Below are 20999 nucleotides of genomic sequence, written 5' to 3'. Positions count from 1 at the left end.
TGTGTCTGTGTGAGAGAGAGAGAGAGAGAGAGTGAGAGAGAGAGAGAGAGAGAGAGAGAGAGAGAGAGAGAGAGAGAGGGGGGGGTGAGAGATGAGGAAGGGGCAAGAGAGAAAGAGAGCTGGGAGAGTGTGTGTCATGCTAATGATGCTAATGATGGAGCATCGCCGTCGGTTGTGTGACAGTAAAGGGCTAACCTTCTGTCGTGTGGCAGTGAAAGGGGTTAACCGGACTGTCGTGTGGCGGTGAAAGGGTTAATATATGTTAAATGCACCGTTTACAATATCCGGTGGTTCTCTCGCTCACCATAGGTCCACGACGTTGCCGTGGAAACCCAGACTGAGAGGGGTCTTGGCGCTCCGGGCCTCTCTGTGGACACAGTGACATGACCTCGCTCATCAGTACACACACAATGGGTCCGAGCAGTACGTTTGGCCTGGGCTGTACATGTGAGCTGTTAATCTGCAATCTGTTAATAAAGTTTTCAATCAATCAATCAATCAATCAAGCTGCTGCTGCCTGCTGCTCTGCTGCTCTCTCTCGCTCTACGTCTGTAGCGATGCATGATTCTAACATTCTGAATGAACACCAGCCGGCAAGATTAATGCATCTCTACTAGGGGGTGTAACGATTCAACCCCACAACGATTCGATTCGATTACGATTATTCAGGCAACGAGTCAATGCATCATGAAATCTCTTCATTTGACCACGATTCGATTAGATTAATTTTCTATAAATTTTCTATCAGTTAATTCCCCCCCAAAAATTTGAATACACAAATGTGGCTGCGGGGGGAACTGATTCACTCAGCATGAATGGACTACAGGTAAATAAAAACAATACACACACACAAAAAAACATTAAAACAAATATATATATCTTTTTTTAATTTTTTAATTTAGATTAATTTAGATTATAATCGATTCTAACATATTCAAATCAATGCATCGATTCTAACACATTAGATCGTTACACCCCTAATCGTTACAGAGTCGGTCAGTAGCAACTGCAGCCATGTTGTTGAGGCAGGAATGTGCAGTCTGTTGTAAACGGCCAGGTCTGGTTGATTGATTGATTGATTGAAAAGTTTATTAACAGATTGCAGAATGGGTACAGTACAGTACAGCTCAATACATACAATTGTTAAGAGGATGCAGACCAGAGAAAGACTTTCGTCTTGTTTACATCAGGGTCCCCCATTTTCAATTCATCATAACATAATATGACATACACGACATACAGATAGACAGTACTGCTACATCTATACATTTATGACATACCAGATTTGCAAATACAGTACTGTTTGTGATACAAAAAGAGTCCAGAAAAGAGAGTATATACATTTGACGTAGAAACTGTACATTGGAGGAGGTTGGGTAGGTGGGGTGGGGGGGGGGGGGACACTGTACAACTGTACAAGCAAAACTGTACATTGGAGGAAATGGGGAAAATGGGAAGAATACAGGAGGGGAAGTAACAACATCACAGAGGTTTGAAAAGGATACAAGGAAATGAATAAAAATGTAAATAAATAATGCAAATGTAGAAGGGACCGAAGGACCCATGTCACACTTTTTCTTTACTCATTTTTTGTCTATTTGTTTTAATTTATGTACTGTGTATTGTCTATGAATGTTGTCTATGTATGTTGTTGAAAAAATGAAAATAAAAATTTAAGTTTAAAAAAAAAAAAAAAAAAAACTGTACATTGGAATATTGACAACCATACTTGGTCATTTACTGTACATTGGAGGGGGTTGGGTTAGGACATTTACAGGGGCCAGTTTCGAATTGCAGTCTCCCGTAGGTGTTCTTTGAGAGTGGTTTTGAAAGTGGGTAGGGATTCACATTCCTTTACAGCAGTGGGTAGGGCGTTCCACATTGTGGCATAATTGCGAAACGTGTTTAGTCCCTTGTTTGAGCCGAATCTGGGTTTAACATGATTTGTGGAGCTCCCTCTGGTGTTGTGATCGTGGTATTCACTGACCTTTGGGAAGTATTTTGACATGTACATGGGTACCTTGGTCGTGTAGTGTATCTTGTAGACCAGGCCCATTGCACGTTGCTGTACTCTGTCGTCTACTCTAAGCCATCCTAGGTTGTCAAAGTGGGCAGGGGTGAGGTGGGTTCTAGGAGTAAGGTCAAGCAGTAGTCTGACCAGTTTGTTTTGAGATGTTTGTAATTTTGTTTTTAGCGCCTTTGAGGTGCTTTGGTACCATGAGGTGCAAGCATAGTCGTAGTACCCTTGAATGAGTGCTCCTGCCAGAGTCTTCAGGGTATTCTTGTTTACCAGAGAGGAGTTCCGGTACAAGAATCGAGTTCGTTGGTTGATTTTTTTTATTACATTGGATGCCATTTTTCCAAAGATTTGCCTCTAGGATGGAACCCAGGTAGGTAATTTCTTCTTTCCTTGTGACAATATTGTCACCCACTGTAACTGAGAAGCCGTCAGTCTTGCTGAGTTTGTTATTTGAACCGAAGAGAATGGACTCTGTTTTGCCCATGTGTGTAATGATAGTTTGTTATCAGCGAGCCAGGTGCAGATTTTGCCTAGTTCCGAGCTGAGGGTTTTTTCAACCTGTAACTTGTTCTTGTCAGAGACCAGCAGGGCAGAGTCGTCCGCAAACATGAACAAGTTGCAGTCACAAGCTGACGACATGTCATTTGCATAAATTAGGAACAGTAGCGGTCCTAGTATGCTTCCTTGTGGAACACCACAGCTCACTGGGAGGGGGGGGGATAGGGTACCATTTACCTCCACCATCTGTTCTCTCCCCTCCAGGTAGGATTGCATCCAGCTCACTGATAGACTATCAAAACCAATTGCTTTTAGCTTGTCAATCAGAATGGAGTGATTGACAGTGTCGAAGGCCTTTTGTAGGTCCAGCATGACCATGCCGCAGTATTTGCCTGCGTCCATCTCTTGTTTGATGTGGTCGTTTAAATAGAGAAGGCATGTGTCAGTGGAGTGGGATGTTCTGAAGCCAGATTGGAATTCGTAGATTAGATTTTTTTCCGCAAGGTACAGTACTTTTCGACCTGTTCGTATACTATTTTTTCCATGACTTTTGAGATGGAGGTAAGGATAGAAACAGGGCGGTAGTTGCCTGGGTCTAATTTGCTGCCCTTTTTGTGCAGGGGTGTTACTCTCGCAATTTTGAAGTCCTTGGGGACGTGTCCCTGTTTTATGGAGAGGTTTATTATGTGTGTGATGACTGGGGTGATGGCTGCTGCTGAGTCTCTGAGGAATTTGGAGGGGATGTTGTCATGGCCAGTGGCCTAGGTCGGTTGGAGGGCGCTCAGTTTTTTTAGTACCTCATCTGTTGTTATCATTTCCAGTTTGAAATCGTCTTTGCGGACCCCTAGGTTCTTGTAGTATGCTACTATGTGTTCTACCCCATAATGCCCTGAGTGGGAGGGTAGTTTGTTTACCAGTGTTGTGGCTATGTTTGTGAAGAAAGTGTTTAAGTAATTGGCTACATCCAGCTTGTCTGTGATGAGCGTGTTGTCCGTCTTTATGTTTATGTTTGAGAATCTGGTTTTAAGTTTTTTACTGCAGCCTAGTTGATAATTGAGTAATTTCCAAAGTTCACGTGGTTTGTTTTTGTTTTCCTCAGTTTCGTCATTGATGAAATTTCTTTTTGCAGTTTTGATCATGGAGTTTACGTCATTTCTTAGTCCCTTTCTTTCCAGTTTGAGTTCAGTCACGTGGCCTTGGAGTTCACTGCTCGTGCTTTTGGTAAGCTTTGACTGACTTTTACGAAACTGAGAGCATTTTTTGTCTCTGGTTTTCATAGCGGTCAGTATTTCAGCGTGCATCCACGGCTCAGCGCGATTTTTTACCCTGGTGCTTCTTAGGTAGTAGTATTGATGAAAATTTGGTTTTGAAACCAAGCCATGTTTCTTCAACCAGTGTACCATTGAGTTCATCTGACCAGTCCAGGCTCTCCAGTTCAAGGTTCAAGGCCTTGCTAGAGTAGGTTTTGAGGTCTCTAGACGTGACTGTTTTGTGACAGCCAGCCTTTTGTTTTAGCTTTTTGCGGGTACAGAATATCATATAATGATCACTTAACCTGTATGCTATAACCCCTTTATTGGAGATCTTGGACTTGTCAGAGGTCAGGATGAGGTCAATGGTAGTCTGAGTTGATTCACACACACGTGTGGGTTGGGTGATTAGCTGGCTGAGGCCGTGCAGATCACAAAACCTATTGAAGGATTTGAAGATGGGTGCATCTTTTTGTTGCATATCCGTGTTCCAATCCCCAATACGAATATTTTCTGCATCCTCAGCTCCAGCTAAGCAGAACAGATTTAGCCCTTTCAAATAGAATTTCCACCCATACAGTTTCAATAGCCTCATGATCTAGGTCAGTACGGTTAATGAATTTGGTGTCTTTATGAATGTACATACAGACACCACCTCCATACTTGTTTCTGTCATTACGGACTATTGAATAATTCTCCAATCTATTTCAGGGTCTGCTATTGATGAATCCAGTTTAGTTTCAGAAAAACAGAATGTTTACCTTACCGCTAATAAATGGATGGAGCTAACGACAGATACACACACACATACAGACACTCAAACACACACACACACACAACATTTTATAATTACCCTACTGTTAATAAACTAGCAATGACTGAATCCACAACATAGTTTTCACTGTGTTCACTTCCCTGTGTGCAGGAGCCGTTCGGTCTTTGTTACCTTTGCAAATAATAAACACAGGTCACCAACATCGTAAAATCCAGCTCTATCTTATGGAGCATATAGAAACATAGAAGCAGTAGCTAAGCAGCAGCACACCGGTGCTTTTAGTAGTATATTTTATGTAACTGAAATGCAGTATCGTGTCTTTTTTTAAAGGTGTATTCATGTAGATTTCTGTATCTGTGTCTGTATATTTATCCGTTTCTGTATCTGTGTCTTTATCTGTATCTGTATATTTATCTGTTTCTGTGTCTGTATATTTATCTGTATCTGTTTCTGTGTCTGTATATTTATCTGTGTCTGTATCTGTATCTGTATTGTATCTGTAACAGTGACAAAAAGGACCATGATGGAAATAAGTCCTGGACTTTATAATGTTATCCTTGACACTGAATGCAAGTTGTTTTCATTCTTTTGTCAAATAAACTGATGCAGTGGTCTGTTATTGGTTTGTCTTTGTTACCTGGGCCCTGTTCCTCGTATGTGGCAAATTTTTAGGATAACAAGACATAAGTCAGGCTTTTCGGTTCCACAAAGTAAGTTTGGCTAAATCACTATAGCAACAGATCCATAAACTTGAGCCCGCTCCTGCGCAGGGTGGCTTCAGTTAGCTGGATACGCTGGCCACTCCCTCGGAAAGAAAATGCCAGCTCCCTTCCTCAGAGATCCCATTATACCATTCTGAATAATGCTGTTGTGCTTCGTTTTTCTAGAGGGGTCGCGAGCAGCCGCGGGGGGGTCGCGAGATGATTTCCAGAATGTATTGATTTCATAGAATGTGTGAAATACGCCTATAATTAAAAACAATTAAAATACATTAAACTGGTCAAATAACTGCTTTTGAAATGTAAAATAATAGACCTAAAATGCTGATAATAAATAATAATTCAGCCTATGGATTTACTTGCATACATTTGCAATAATGCATGTCATAGCTACGGCGCACGCGACACACACTGTGGTGATTTAATAACGGATCATTGCAAATGTGAATCCCGCTGGGATATTTTTAATGAATGAATCAATTAGATACTCTTTGGGCTTGTTTTTATCTACTTATTCTGAAAGAGTTGAAATAATAATTTTTTCGCTAGCAAGATCTCATTCGATGATTCATTCCATTAAGCCTACTGCCAGCAGGCACATTTAAAGAAATATAATCTGATTGATTGGGGTAATGGGGGACTTAAAATGTGCCTATAGATATGCATTTAACTTGTCTGGGATATTTTCCCGTTAGAAGATCATGGTTTCGGCGATCGACACCTCCCCCTTTTGAACTAAGACGGCCACGTGCAATTATCCTGATTACTGAAGAATTAACAAGATTTAGCCCAAATGAGCCTTTGAGAAACCGAGATAGCCTGACTTCAATCATCGGGTTAATTTAAGCTGGCTAATAGGACTTTTGATCGACTTAGTTGAACCAGGTACGAGGAACAGCGCCGTGTTTGATGCAGTGGTCTGTTATTGGTTAGTCCTTGTCACCTGATGCGCTTGATGCAGTGGTCTGTTATTGGTTAGTCCTTGTCACCTGATGCGCTTGATGCAGTGGTCTGTTATTGGTTAGTCCTTGTCACCTGATGCGCTTGATGCAGTGGTCCATGCTACTGGTGATCTCCATGACCCAGCCCTGCTCATGTCTCTTCTTGAGAGGAGCCTCATCCACCTATAAAGGATGGAATTCACACAATCACATTATGATTCTCCCGCTCCCCTCGCTGCACGGCGCGCCGGGTCAAGGAGCTTGAAGCGGTTCTGTGCGTCGATGGGGAGCGAAACAGACTGCAGATGAAAGTGGCCCAAATCTGATGATGTTTTTGCTCGTCATCATGTGCCTCGGATCTGTTTTGTTCACGACAGTGTGAACGGCACAAATCACATGGAATCTGATATTTTCATATTCTGATTTGGGCCACTCTCATATGTGGGCTTAAATCAGATACAGGTCTGATCTTTTTGCAAAGGTCATGTGACCTTCATCTGACCTTTCATGTGACCTTTCATGTGACCTTTCACATCACTCTAGATTGACATTTGTCACAAGTTTTCTTACGTCCATCTTCTTTCTTGTTCATTTACACATGTGGGTCAAGTTCCGGAGCAGTGACCAGTTCCCACTGGAATCTGATATTGGCCACATAAAAAATTATTATAGGGCCCGCGTCCATTTACCGCATTTTTATGGGCGCAATCGTCTTTTTTCAATTGATCCCAATGAGGAGGGAGCGTATGCGGCCGCATGCTGCCGCCTGTAGGAAATGCGCTGCAGTCGGCTTCTTTTTTTCATCGCCTTTCAGTTTTTTTGTGCGGCCGCACCCAGCGTTTAAAGTTGAAAACTTCTGAACTTTTCAGAGTGATGAGCTGAGCGCCTTTTCAGACAACCAATCACAGCCAATCATATTTACCGTGGCGCTCGTGACACATTGTAACCTGACACCGGAGTTGCCTGCCTACCCACAATAAACGGGCCAGGAGAAGTACGAGGGCAAGCGTCTGCTGGTTGGTGGTCATTGCGATTCGCGACGAAGCCCAAATACACTAATAACTACACGAATACACTAATAAAAGGGCGAACTGTGGTCTCAGGCAATAACTATATATGTAATTAATATACAATAAAGTGTATTAAAATATGCTATATGTCCAAAACCGCGGCAGTAAAATACTAAATAGAAATACGAAATAGATTTCTTTCTCTCTGTCATCAGGTAGGTTGGTGAGTGACAGCTCGTTGCCATAGCTACAGAAGGCACGCGCTGCGTTTTTTTCTCTCGCCGCAAGCGCTTCATCCCAGCACTACCAGCGCTCCGCCAGCGTTTTTCAGCTGGAAGTGTGCTGTAGGTGGACGCATGCCCTAAGGCTCGCAGTGGGTAGACAAATCCGTCCGTGAAGCTCTGAAAGCGCGCACCACAGCATACAACGCCGGGCTCGTGGCAGGCAACATGAATGACCACAAGGTGGCGAGATACAACGTAAGGAGGACAGTAATAGAAGCAAAACGGCGCTACAGGAATAAAATTGAACTTCAGTTTGAACAGGCTGACTCCAGAGCTATGTGGCAGGGCCTCAGAACGATGACAGATTACAAAGGCACCTCCCTCAAACTGAACAGTGACATCTCCTTAGCAAATGATCTCAATACCTTCTATGCGAGGTTCGAGGCTGGGAATAACAACACCAGCCTACAAACCACGGCAATGGGGGGGGGGGGGGGGGGGTCTGCTGATGGAGACTCAGTGTTCAGGGTAACAGAGCATGAGGTGAGGAGGACCTTTAAAAAAAGTGAATATCAGGAAGGCAGCAGGACCGGACGGCATCCCCGGCCGCGTCCTAAAAGTCTGTGCCGACCAACTGGCCCCGGTATTCACTGACATATTTAACCTGTCCTTAGAACAGGCTGTCATCCCCACCTGCCTGAAGAAGTCCACTATCATCCCTGTACCTAAAAAATCCAAGCCTGCTTGCCTCAACGACTACCGCCCTGTAGCTCTCACCTCCATAGCCATGAAGTGCTTTGAGAAGTTAGTAAAGGGCTACATCTGCTCCTCCCTCCCCATCAACCTGGACCCCCTGCAATTTGCATACCGCCCCAACAGGTCCACGGAAGACGCCATAGCCCATGTGCTGCACACAGCAGCATCACACCTGGACAAGAGGCAGGGGAACTATGTGAGAATGCTATTCATCGACTACAGCTCAGCATTCAATACCATAGTCCCCTCCAAACTCATAGCCAAGCTCAGGGACCTGGGCTTGAACTATGACCTCTGCCAGTGGGTCTTAGACTTCCTGACGGGCAGACCCCAGGTGGTGAGAGCAGGCAACTGCACCTCCTCATCCATCACCCTCAACATAGGGGCCCCTCAGGGCTGTGTTCTGAGTCCCCTCCTCTACTCCCTGTACACACATGACTGTGTGGCTCAGCGGAACAACAACACAATCATCAAATTTGCTGACGACACAGTAGTGGTGGGCCTGATCTCTGCAAACGACGAGAGGGCCTACCTGGAGGAGGTCAAGGTCCTGGCGGGATGGTGCCAGGAGAACAGCCTCTCCCTGAACGTCAGCAAAACAAAGGAGATGATTGTGGACTTTAGGAGGTCGGGGGTCAGGGACTACAGCCCCCTCAGCATCGACGGGGCACCGGTTGAGAGAGTGAACAGTTTTAAGTACCTCGGAGCCCACATATCAGAGGACTTGACATGGACCACACACAATGACAGTGTTGTGAAGAAGGCACGACAACGCCTCTACTTCCTCAGGCGCCTAAGGAAGTTCCAAGTCAGTCAGAAGATCCTTAAGAACTTCTACTCATGTACAATAGAGAGCATCCTGACTGGCAACATCACCTCCTGGTTTGGGAATAGCACCGCACAAGACCGTAGCAGACTACAGAGAGTGGCACGTTCAGCCAAACGCACAATTGGAGGGGGGCTTCCCACTCTCCAGAACATTTACAACAAGCGGTGCAGGGGTAAGGCTGAGAGAATTATCAAGGTCTCCAGCCACCCAAACAACTGCCTCTTTGAACTGCTGCGGTCAGGCAAGCGATACCGGAGTCTCATGGCAAGCACAGAAAGACTCAGAAGAAGCTTCTATCCCCAGGCCATCAGGTTGCTCAACCAACAATAACACTATGCAACAACCATCAAATGCACTCACAACACACACATCCACACACACACACTCACTTTAAACAAACAACACACTGCAGCACCCACTCCCCACACTTTAGAACACCTAAACACACTTTATATTTATTGGCAAAGGATTTGCACTACAACCCATACCTCAGTACACCTTACTGTAAATTGTACCTCATCCCATTTCTGCTTTGCACTATATACAGTAGTATATTGTATATTAGTATATTGCATAGTATATTGTATGGTAACTCAGTTACTTCTATTCTGCATTGAACATTGTACATATGTATATACTGAACACTGTATCTACGTACGTGACTTACATTTTTTACTTCTATTTTTACATGCTATACTATTTTATTTCATACTTATCTTTTGTCTAGCACAGTCTCTGGAGCGTAACAGAAAGAAGCATTTTGTATAAAAGTATTCTGTACTTCTGTATGACAACTATTAAAGAAACTTGAACTTGATGAACTCTGACCTCTGCGATGACCCCCACACACCCAGCGATGACCGCGGCTTTAGCCTGAGCCCCACTCATGCCCCCGAGGCCAGAGGTCACGAGGACACGCCCCCTCAGGTCTCCAGAGCCCAGGTACCTCCTGCCTGCATTCAGCACGGTCAGCTGTGAAGGAAGTGAACAAAATTGTTTTCATTTTCAAACCCGTTTATTTCAACTCGTGAGACACAGCCGCACCGTTAGCCTAGCTTAGCGTCATTCACTGGAAGTAGGTGTGCCAGTGTAGCCTAGTTCCCAACAGTCACGAAATACACTCCAAATACAACTCCAAAACTGATCTCATCACCTCAAAAGCCCAGTTTTTCAAAAAACAACAGGGCTTTTGAGGCGATGAAATCACTGCGCCCAGGCAGCTGTGTTTCTGCAAGAAATAGTTCCGAGTATATATCTGCTTAGAAAACGAAAAATGTCAAATTCTTTATTCTTATTTCTCCACGTGGTAAATACGCAGGTCACAACATGTTTACAGGAACGTTTTGGAACTAGGCCCCGATACTAGGCTACACTGGCACATCTAGTTCCAGTGAATGACGCTAAGCTAGGCTGTTCCCTAAGCCTAATGCATGCACAGAGAAGAAAAGGGTATGTGTCTCCTCGTCTAACTCCAGGGTATTATATAATATAATTTCCCAAAAAGCTGGCGTGTTCCTTTAAGTAAAGGAACTGTGGGTGTTTCTCTACGAACCAGAGTGCCGTGAACGATGCCCTGTGGTCCGATGTAGCAGTAGCTGCCAGCGGTCATCTGGCCGTACCTGAGAAAGACACACACCCACACAGTCACCACAGTGACGAACACAGGAGTTTCCACCACAGTGACTAACACAGGAGTTTCCACCACAGTGACGAACACGGGAGTTTCCACCACAGTGACTAACACAGGAGTTTCCACCACAGTGACGAACACGGGAGTTTCCACCACAGTGACTAACACAGGAGTTTCCACCACAGTGACTAACACAGGAGTTTCCACCACAGTGACTAACACAGGAGTTTCCACCACAGTGACTAACACAGGAGTTTCCACCACAGTGACTAACACGGGAGTTTCCACCACAGGGACTAACACGGGAGTTTCCACCACAGTGACTAACACAGGAGTTTCCAGTTCAAAAAGTAGAGAAGTATTTGCTATTGAATGGACTTAAGTATCTAAAGTAAAAGTATGCATTCTACATGACGTTTGTGTATGCCAGTGATTGGGAGCATTCAATACTTGAACCATTGACCTCTAAAAGGTTATGTTAAAATGGTATGATGCCGCTCTGATGAAAGGTTATGTTAATTGATTGATTGATTGATTGATTGATTGATTGATTGGCATTAAAAACGTACATTGATACACCCAGGGCAAACATCTTCTCATACTTTTCTCTGGATGAGTAGTTGGGAATAACCTGAGTGAGACAGAGAGATAATAAGCTGAAACAGAGATAATAAGCTGAAACAGAGATAATAAACTGAAACAGAGATAATAAACTGAAACAGAGATAATAAGCTGAAACAGAGATAATAAACTGAAACAGAGATAATAAACTGAAACAGAGATAATAAGCTGAAACAGAGATAATAAACTGAAACAGAGATAATAAGCTGAAACAGAGATAATAAGCTGAAACAGAGATAATAAACTGAAACAGAGATAATAAACTGAAACAGAGATAATAAACTGAAACAGAGATAATAAGCTGAAACAGAGATAATAAACTGAAACAGAGATAATAAGCTGAAACAGAGATAATAAGCTGAAACAGAGATAATTATACTGATAGTGAAACAGAGAGAAACATATTAACGTAAAGAAAGTGGGATTAAAGGGGAACGCCACCCATTTTAAGAATTCTGTTACGGCTTCCACTCCTCAACCCTCCACACCTGTCTCACCCCCCCTGCTCTTCACCTCCTCAACCCTCCACACCTGTCTCACCCCCCCCCTGCTCTTCACCTCCTCAACCCTCCACACCTGTCTCACCCCCCCCCCCCCTGCTCTTCACCTCCTCAACCCTCCACACCTGTCTCACCCCCCCTGCTCTTCACCTCCTCAACCCTCCCTACCTGTCTCACCCCCCCTGCTCTTCACCTCCTCAACTCTCCATACCTGTCTCACCCCCCCCTGCTCTTCACCTCCTCAACCCTCCATACCTGTCTCACCCCCCCTGCTATTCACCTCCTCAACCCTCCATACCTGTCTCACCCCCCCTGCTCTTCACCTCCTCAACCCTCCACACCTGTCTCACCCCCCCCCCCTGCTCTTCACCTCCTCAACCCTCCACACCTGTCTCACCCCCCCTGCTCTTCACCTCCTCAACTCTCTATACCTGTCTCACCCCCCCCTGCTCTTCACCTCCTCAACCCTCCATACCTGTCTCACCCCCCCTGCTCTTCACCTCCTCAACCCTCCATACCTGTCTCACCCCCCCCCTGCTCTTCACCTCCTCAACCCTCCATACCTGTCTCACCCCCCCTGCTCTTCACCTCCTCAACCCTCCATACCTGTCTCACCCCCCCTGCTCTTCACCTCCTCAACCCTCCATACCTGTCTCACCCCCCCCTGCTCTTCACCTCCTCACTCTCCATACCTGTCTCACCCCCCCTGCTCTTCACCTCCTCAACCCTCCATACCTGTCTCACCCCCCCCTGCTCTTCACCTCCTCAACCATCCACACCTGTCTCACCCCCCCCCTGCTCTTCACCTCCTCAACCCTCCCTACCTGTCTCACCCCCCCTGCTCTTCACCTCCTCAACCCTCCATACCTGTCTCACCCCCCCTGCTCTTCACCTCCTCAACCCTCCATACCTGTCTCACCCCCCCTGCTCTTCACCTCCTCAACCCTCCATACCTGTCTCACCCCCCCCTGCTCTTCACCTCCTCAACCCTCCATACCTGTCTCACCCCCCCCCTGCTCTTCACCTCCTCAACCCTCCATACCTGTCTCACCCCCCCCCTGCTCTTCACCTCCTCAACCATCCATACCTGTCTCACCCCCCCTGCTCTTCACCTCCTCAACCCTCCACACCTGTCTCACCCCCCCCCTGCTCTTCACCTCCTCAACCATCCATACCTGTCTCACCCCCCCCCTGCTCTTCACCTCCTCAACCCTCCATACCTGTCTCACCCCCCCCCCCTGCTCTTCACCTCCTCAACCCTCCATACCTGTCTCACCCCCCCCTGCTCTTCACCTCCTCAACCCTCCATACCTGTCTCACCCCCCCCCCCTGCTCTTCACCTCCTCAACCCTCCATACCTGTCTGACCCCCCCCCCTGCTCTTCACCTCCTCAACTCTCCACACCTGTCTCACCCCCCCTGCTCTTCACCTCCTCAACCCTCCATACCTGTCTCACCCCCCCCCTGCTCTTCACCTCCTCAACCCTCCATACCTGTCTCACCCCCCCCCCCTGCTCTTCACCTCCTCAACCCTCCATACCTGTCTCACCCCCCCTGCTCTTCACCTCCTCAACCATCCATACCTGTCTCACCCCCCTGCTCTTCACCTCCTCAACCCTCCACACCTGTCTCACCCCCCCTGCTCTTCACCTCCTCAACCATCCATACCTGTCTCACCCCCCCCCTGCTCTTCACCTCCTCAACCCTCCACACCTGTCTCACCCCCCCTGCTCTTCACCTCCTCAACCCTCCACACCTGTCTCACCCCCCCCCTGCTCTTCACCTCCTCAACCCTCCACACCTGTCTCACCCCCCCCCCTGCTCTTCACCTCCTCAACCCTCCACACCTGTCTCACCCCCCCCCTGCTCTTCACCTCCTCAACCCTCCATACCTGTCTCACCCCCCCTGCTCTTCACCTCCTCAACCCTCCCTACCTGTCTCACCCCCCCCTGCTCTTCACTTCCTCAACCCTCCATACCTGTCTCACCCCCCCCCTTGCTCTTCACCTCCTCAACCCTCCATACCTGTCTCACCCCCCCTGCTCTTCACCTCCTCAACCCTCCATACCTGTCTCACCCCCCCTGCTCTTCACCTCCTCAACCCTCCATACCTGTCTCACCCCCCCTGCTCTTCACCTCCTCAACCCTCCCTACCTGTCTCACCCCCCCCCTGCTCTTCACCTCCTCAACCATCCACACCTGTCTCACCCCCCCCCCCCCTGCTCTTCACCTCCTCAACCCTCCATACCTGTCTCACCCCCCCTGCTCTTCACCTCCTCAACCCTCCCTACCTGTCTCACCCCCCCCCTGCTCTTCACCTCCTCAACCATCCACACCTGTCTCACCCCCCCCCCCTGCGCTTCACCTCCTCAACCCTCCACACCTGTCTCACCCCCCCTGCTCTTCACCTCCTCAACCCTCCACACCTGTCTCACCCCCCCTGCTCTTCACCTCCTCAACCCTCCATACCTGTCTCACCCCCCCTGCTCTTCACCTCCTCAACCCTCCATACCTGTCTCACCCCCCCCTGCTCTTCACCTCCTCAACCCTCCCTACCTGTCTCACCCCCCCTGCTCTTCACCTCCTCAACCCTCCATACCTGTCTCACCCCCCCTGCTCTTCACCTCCTCAACCCTCCATACCTGTCTCACCCCCCCTGCTCTTCACCTCCTCAACCCTCCATACCTGTCTCACCCCCCCTGCTCTTCACCTCCTCAACCCTCCATACCTGTCTCACCCCCCCCTGCTCTTCACCTCCTCAACCCTCCATACCTGTCTCACCCCCCCCCCCTGCTCTTCACCTCCTCAACCCTCCATACCTGTCTCACCCCCCCTGCTCTTCACCTCCTCAACCCTCCATACCTGTCTCACCCCCCCCTGCTCTTCACCTCCTCAACCCTCCATACCTGTCTCACCCCCCCCCTGCTCTTCACCTCCTCAACCCTCCATACCTGTCTCACCCCCCCCCTGCTCTTCACCTCCTCAACCCTCCATACCTGTCTCACCCCCCCCTGCTCTTCACCTCCTCAACCCTCCATACCTGTCTCACCCCCCCCCTGCTCTTCACCTCCTCAACCCTCCATACCTGTCTCACCCCCCCCCCTGCTCTTCACCTCATCAACCCTCCATACCTGTCTCACCCCCCCCTGCTCTTCACCTCCTCAACCCTCCATACCTGTCTCACCCCCCCCTGCTCTTCACCTCCTCAACCCTCCATACCTGTCTCCGGATCCGAGTTTTCTGATGAATACCCCCAAAACATGGAGGTCGCGAACGCAAATTATATACGCATGGAAGTATTGATTACGCCATAACGAATCATTAAAAAAATATACCGTTAACTGGAATATGTTGTGTGTGCCTTTACACATATGTTGGATAGGATTATGTAATTGGTTTGTCATTAAAAACCAATAATAATCGCTCGCCGGCTTCGCTGACCAGAGCTCTCTCAGATTCAAAGTTTTAATTGCAGCCTGGAACATACATGTTTCGGAACCAATGTGTAACTAGACAGTTACAATATAACATTTATATTAATTAACCCAGTTAATGCCTTAAGAGAAAGAGTCTGGTGGTCAATTGCTACGGAAATGTTGTGTCTTACTAATAATAACAGATTCGCGTATAACGTTAGTTCGCGGTTTATTCATAACGTTATGCACATTTCACAACACAGCCAGCTGTCAGAAACTGTACATTGTAACGTTGTTATTTCGCGGCCTGCCCATTTGATGTTCCCAAATCATATTCAGAAAGTATCACAGAGACTTCTATTGACCAAGGAATTAGTTATTATTAGTAAGACACAACATTTCCGTAGCAATTGACCACCAGACTCTTTCTCTTGTAACAGATATTTACTTGAGTAAAATCATGGAATTAATGTAAAATCAACACAAAGAAAGTATATTTAGATTTAAAGACTATTTTAATAAGCTTTCTTTGAATACAGTTTCTCTCCTGTGAAATACAAATGTTCAACAAAACCTCAGCTGGACCTCTTTCTTATATCCGAACAAGCAAAGATATCGCTGACAGTTCAGAACGTTGAAAATGTTTCACTGCATAGATTCATCTAGATTCATTTATTTTAACGCTTTAAATCATTTAAATTTATCTCCAAAGTTAAAGCAGCAAGGGGTCACCATGCCGGGGGTTAGGGTTAGGGTCGGGGGTCAGGGGTCATCACCATGCCATTGGTGATGATGGCGCGGGGGGAGCAGGGCAGGCTGGGGAACAGGCCCATGGGGTGACCGCTGTACATCACCAGGGTCTGCTGCTCCGTCATCTCACTGAGGTACTGCATCACCAGGAGGAACTACACACACACACACACACACACACACACACACACACACACACACACACACACACACACACACACACACGCACACATGGACACACACACACACACACATGGACACACACACACACACACACACACACACACACACACACATAGACATACACACACACACATAGACACACACACACACACACACATAGACACACACACACACACACAGACACGCACACACACATAGACATACACACACACACAGACACGCACACACACATAGACATACACGGACACACACGGACACACACACACACACAGACATATACACACACACACACATAGACATACACACACACACACACACACACACAGACATTGACATACACACAAACACAGACACGCACACACACATAGACATACACACACACACGCACACACACGGACACGCACACACACGCACACACATACACACACATACACACACACACATAGACATACACACACACACACGCACACATACGCACACACCACACACGCACCGCACACACACGCATGCACGGTTAGACATACACAATTAAGGTATAGACACACACGCAAACATATGATCCATTAGTCACTATCCACAAATCTTATCTTAACCCAATATAGGAATATCTTATCTTAACCCTACCCAATATAGGAATATCTTTTCTTAACCCTACCCAATATAGGAATATCTTATCTTATCCCTACCCAATATAGGAATATCTTATCTTAACCCTACCCGATATAAGAATATCTTATCTTAGCCCTACCCGATATAAGAATATCTTATCTTAACCCTACCCAATATAGAAATATCTTATCTTATCCCTACCCAATATAGGAATATCTTATCTTAACTCTACCCGATATAAGAATATCTTATCTTAACCCTACCCAATATAGAAATATCTTATCTTATCTTAACCCTACCCAATATAGGAATATATGATCTTATCTTAACCCTACCCGATATAAGAATATCTTATCTTAACCCTACCCAATATAGGAATATCTTATCTTAACCTTACCCAATATAGGAATATCTTATCTTAACCCTACCCAATATAGGAATATATGATCTTATCTTAACCCTACCCAATATAGGAATATCTTATCTTATCTTAACCCTACCCAATATAGGAATATCTTATCTTAACCCTACCCAATATAGGAATATCTTATCTTAACCCTACCCAATATAGGAATATCTTATCTTATCTTATCTTAACCCTTCCCAATATAGGAATATCTTATCTTACCTTATCTTTACCCTACCCAATATAGGAATATCTTATCTTAACCCTACCCAATATAGGAATATCTTATCTTAACCCTACCCAATATAGGAATATCTTATCTTATCTTAACCCTACCCAATATAGGAATATCTTATCTTAACCCAATATAGGAATATCTTATCTTAACCCTACCCAATATAGGAATATCTTATCTTAACCCTACCCAATATAGGAATATCTTATCTTATCCCTACCCAATATAGGAATATCTTATCTTAACCCTACCCGATATAAGAATATCTTATCTTAACCCTACCCGATATAAGAATATCTTATCTTAACCCTACCCAATATAGGAATATCTTATCTTATCCCTACCCAATATAGGAATATCTTATCTTAACTCTACCCGATATAAGAATATCTTATCTTAACCCTACCCAATATAGAAATATCTTATCTTATCTTAACCCTACCCAATATAGGAATATATGATCTTATCTTAACCCTACCCGATATAAGAATATCTTATCTTAACCCTACCCAATATAGGAATATCTTATCTTAACCTTACCCAATATAGGAATATCTTATCTTAACCCTACCCAATATAGGAATATATGATCTTATCTTAACCCTACCCAATATAGGAATATCTTATCTTATCTTAACCCTACCCAATATAGGAATATCTTATCTTATCTTAACCCTACCCAATATAGGAATATCTTATCTTAACCCTACCCAATATAGGAATATCTTATCTTAACTAGGGCTGGGCGATATGGCCTAAATATGATATCACGATATTTTCTGACCTTTCGGCGATACACGATACGCATCACGATGTTTTTCTTTTTTTCCCCAAAATTCATTATGAGGCTTACCAAGACAGTATTTGAGTTTGCAAGCTAACATTAAAGACAAAATAAAATACCCATGCATTTAGCATTTTTATATTATATATTAGATTTAGATTATTGGATTATTTATTAGATTATATATTGCATATATTTAGCAATGAGATATTATATGATTTAGATATGAAATATGATGAATTGAAAATGGGGGACCCTGATGTAAACAAGACGAAAGTCTTTCTCTGGTCTGCATCCTCCAGTCCGCTGTTGACTGTTGTTGTATTGAGCTGTACTGTATTATTTGTACCCATGCTGCAATCTTTTAATAACGTTCTCATTCATTCAGTCGGCAAACAGAATCATTTTGATTGACAGTCGCGTCTGCCAATTACGTCACATCGCTTGCACCCGCCCTGCTGTTCTTAGCACCAATCGGAAAGCGCGTATTTATTTTTTACTTCCGCCATTGGAGAGCTCAATGACAATAACAATGGCAGCTCGCCGCGGCCGACGTTTAGCTTTTAGCTCCGCAGAAGGACTAAACGACTGGAGGCATAATGATTTTACTTCAACGGATGTTATAATAAAAGCCTTTCCATACATCTGTCTGATTGAAAACGTTATTAACAGACCGCAGAATGGGCACAACTGAGTCAGCACGGGCTGAGATATGAACGAGCTTGCTATATCTAGGTCGACCTCGGTCGGCACTATGTAAATACGCTGATGTTATTGAAAGTGTAACTATATAGAGACCTCTGAACAGGTCCTGCATTATTATTATTATAACGTTAATGCCACAAAACGAATGCCTTTGTTATCATAAGTAGTCACTTTTGATGCAGTAGTGTGTGTGTGGGGCGGCGCTGTTCAAAAGTGTCAACGTGTGGACCAGATTGACGCGACACAAGCCTCTTGGGCAAAACATCACGATATCCACGATACGTTTAAAAAGTGTATCGTTAATGAACTGTACCCGATATTTATATAATATCGTCATATCGCCCAGCCCTAATCTTAACCCTACCCAATATAGGAATATCTTATCTTAACCCTACCCAATATAGGAATATCTTATCTTAACCCTACCCAATATAGGAATATCTTATCTTAACCCTACCCAATATAGACCCAATACACCTACTCTGTAATCAACACCCACCTGGGCCCAGTTACTGAACACCTGTCCGTTCCCTCCATAGGTGACCAGCTCCTGTGGAAACTGAGGGATGAACATAGACGTTAAACTGAGGGATGAACATAGATGTTAGACTGAGGGATGAACATAGACGTTAGACTGAGGGATGATGAACATAGATGTTAAACTGAGGGATGAACATAGACGTTAGACTGAGGGATGATGAACATAGATGTTAAACTGAGGGATGAACATAGACGTTAGACTGAGGGATGAACATAGACGTTAGACTGAGGGATGAACATAGACGTTAGACTGAGGGATGAACATAGACGTTAGACTGAGGGATGAACATAGCCGTTAGACTGAGGGATGAACATAGACGTTAGACTGAGGGATGAACATAGATGTTAGACTGAGGGATGAACATAGACGTTAAACTGAGGGATGAACATAGATGTTAGACTGAGGGGTGAACATAGACGTTAGACTGAGGGATGATGAACATAGATGTTAAACTGAGGGATGAACATAGACGTTAGACTGAGGGATGATGAACATAGATGTTAAACTGAGGGATGAACATAGACGTTAGACTGAGGGATGATGAACATAGATGTTAAACTGAGGGATGAACATAGACGTTAGACTGAGGGATGAACATAGACGTTAGACTGAGGGATGAACATAGACGTTAGACTGAGGGATGAACATAGACGTTAGACTGAGGGATGAACATAGCCGTTAGACTGAGGGATGAACATAGATGTTAGACTGAGGGATGAACATAGACGTTAACTGAGGGATGAACATAGATGTTAGACTGAGGGGTGAACATAGACGTTAGACTGAGGGATGAACATAGATGTTAAACTGAGGGATGAACATAGACGTTAGACTGAGGGATGAACATAGACGTTAAACTGAGGGATGAAGATAGACGTTAGACTGAGGGATGAACATAGATGTTAGACTGAGGGATGAACATAGACGTTAGACTGAGGGATGAACATAGATGTTAGACTGAGGGATGAACATAGATGTTAGACTGAGGGATGAACATAGACGTTAGACTGAGGGATGAACATAGACGTTAAACTGAGGGATGAACATAGATGTTAGACTGAGGGATGAACATAGACGTTAGACTGAGGGATGAACATAGACGTTAGACTGAGGGATGAACATAGACGTTAGACTGAGGGATGGACATAGACGTTAGACTGAGGGATGAACATAGACGTTATACTGAGGGATGAACATAGACGTTAAACTGAGGGATGAACATAGATGTTAAACTGAGGGATGAACATAGATGTTAGACTGAGGGATGAACATAGATGTTAGTTTGAGGGATGAACATAGACGTTAAACTGAGGGATGAACATAGATGTTAGACTGAGGGATGAACATAGATGTTAAACTGAGGGATGAACATAGACGTTAGACTGAGGGATGAACATAGATGTTAGACTGAGGGATGAACATATACGTTAGACTGAGGGATGAACATAGATGTTAGACTGAGGGATGAACATAGACGTTAAACTGAGGGATGAACATAGACGTTAAACTGAGGGATGAACATAGATGTTAAACTGAGGGATGAACATAGATGTTAGACTGAGGGGTGTACTTCACTGGGGTAGTTTTAACCCTTTCAC

General features: G+C 45.1%; 1 protein-coding gene across 1 annotated transcript in view; it reads right to left on the bottom strand.

Annotated features, from left to right (window-relative positions):
- Nucleotides 1–20999, bottom strand: part of uroc1 (urocanate hydratase 1) — a gene marked incomplete at both ends in the record, with an annotated part of 111168 nt that overhangs the window by 56714 nt on the left and 33455 nt on the right. Inside the window, 7 exon segments of the mRNA XM_084315475.1 lie at nucleotides 305–367; nucleotides 6298–6386; nucleotides 9851–9994; nucleotides 10575–10641; nucleotides 11222–11283; nucleotides 15965–16093; nucleotides 19360–19419. Of these exon segments, the coding sequence (XP_084171601.1) occupies nucleotides 305–367; nucleotides 6298–6386; nucleotides 9851–9994; nucleotides 10575–10641; nucleotides 11222–11283; nucleotides 15965–16093; nucleotides 19360–19419 (614 nt within the window).

This window comes from Notolepis coatsorum (assembly GCF_963971535.1).
Source record: "Notolepis coatsorum genome assembly, chromosome: 6".
Lineage (NCBI taxonomy): Eukaryota > Metazoa > Chordata > Actinopteri > Aulopiformes > Paralepididae > Notolepis > Notolepis coatsorum.
This window is presented reverse-complemented; position numbering and strand designations above follow the sequence as displayed.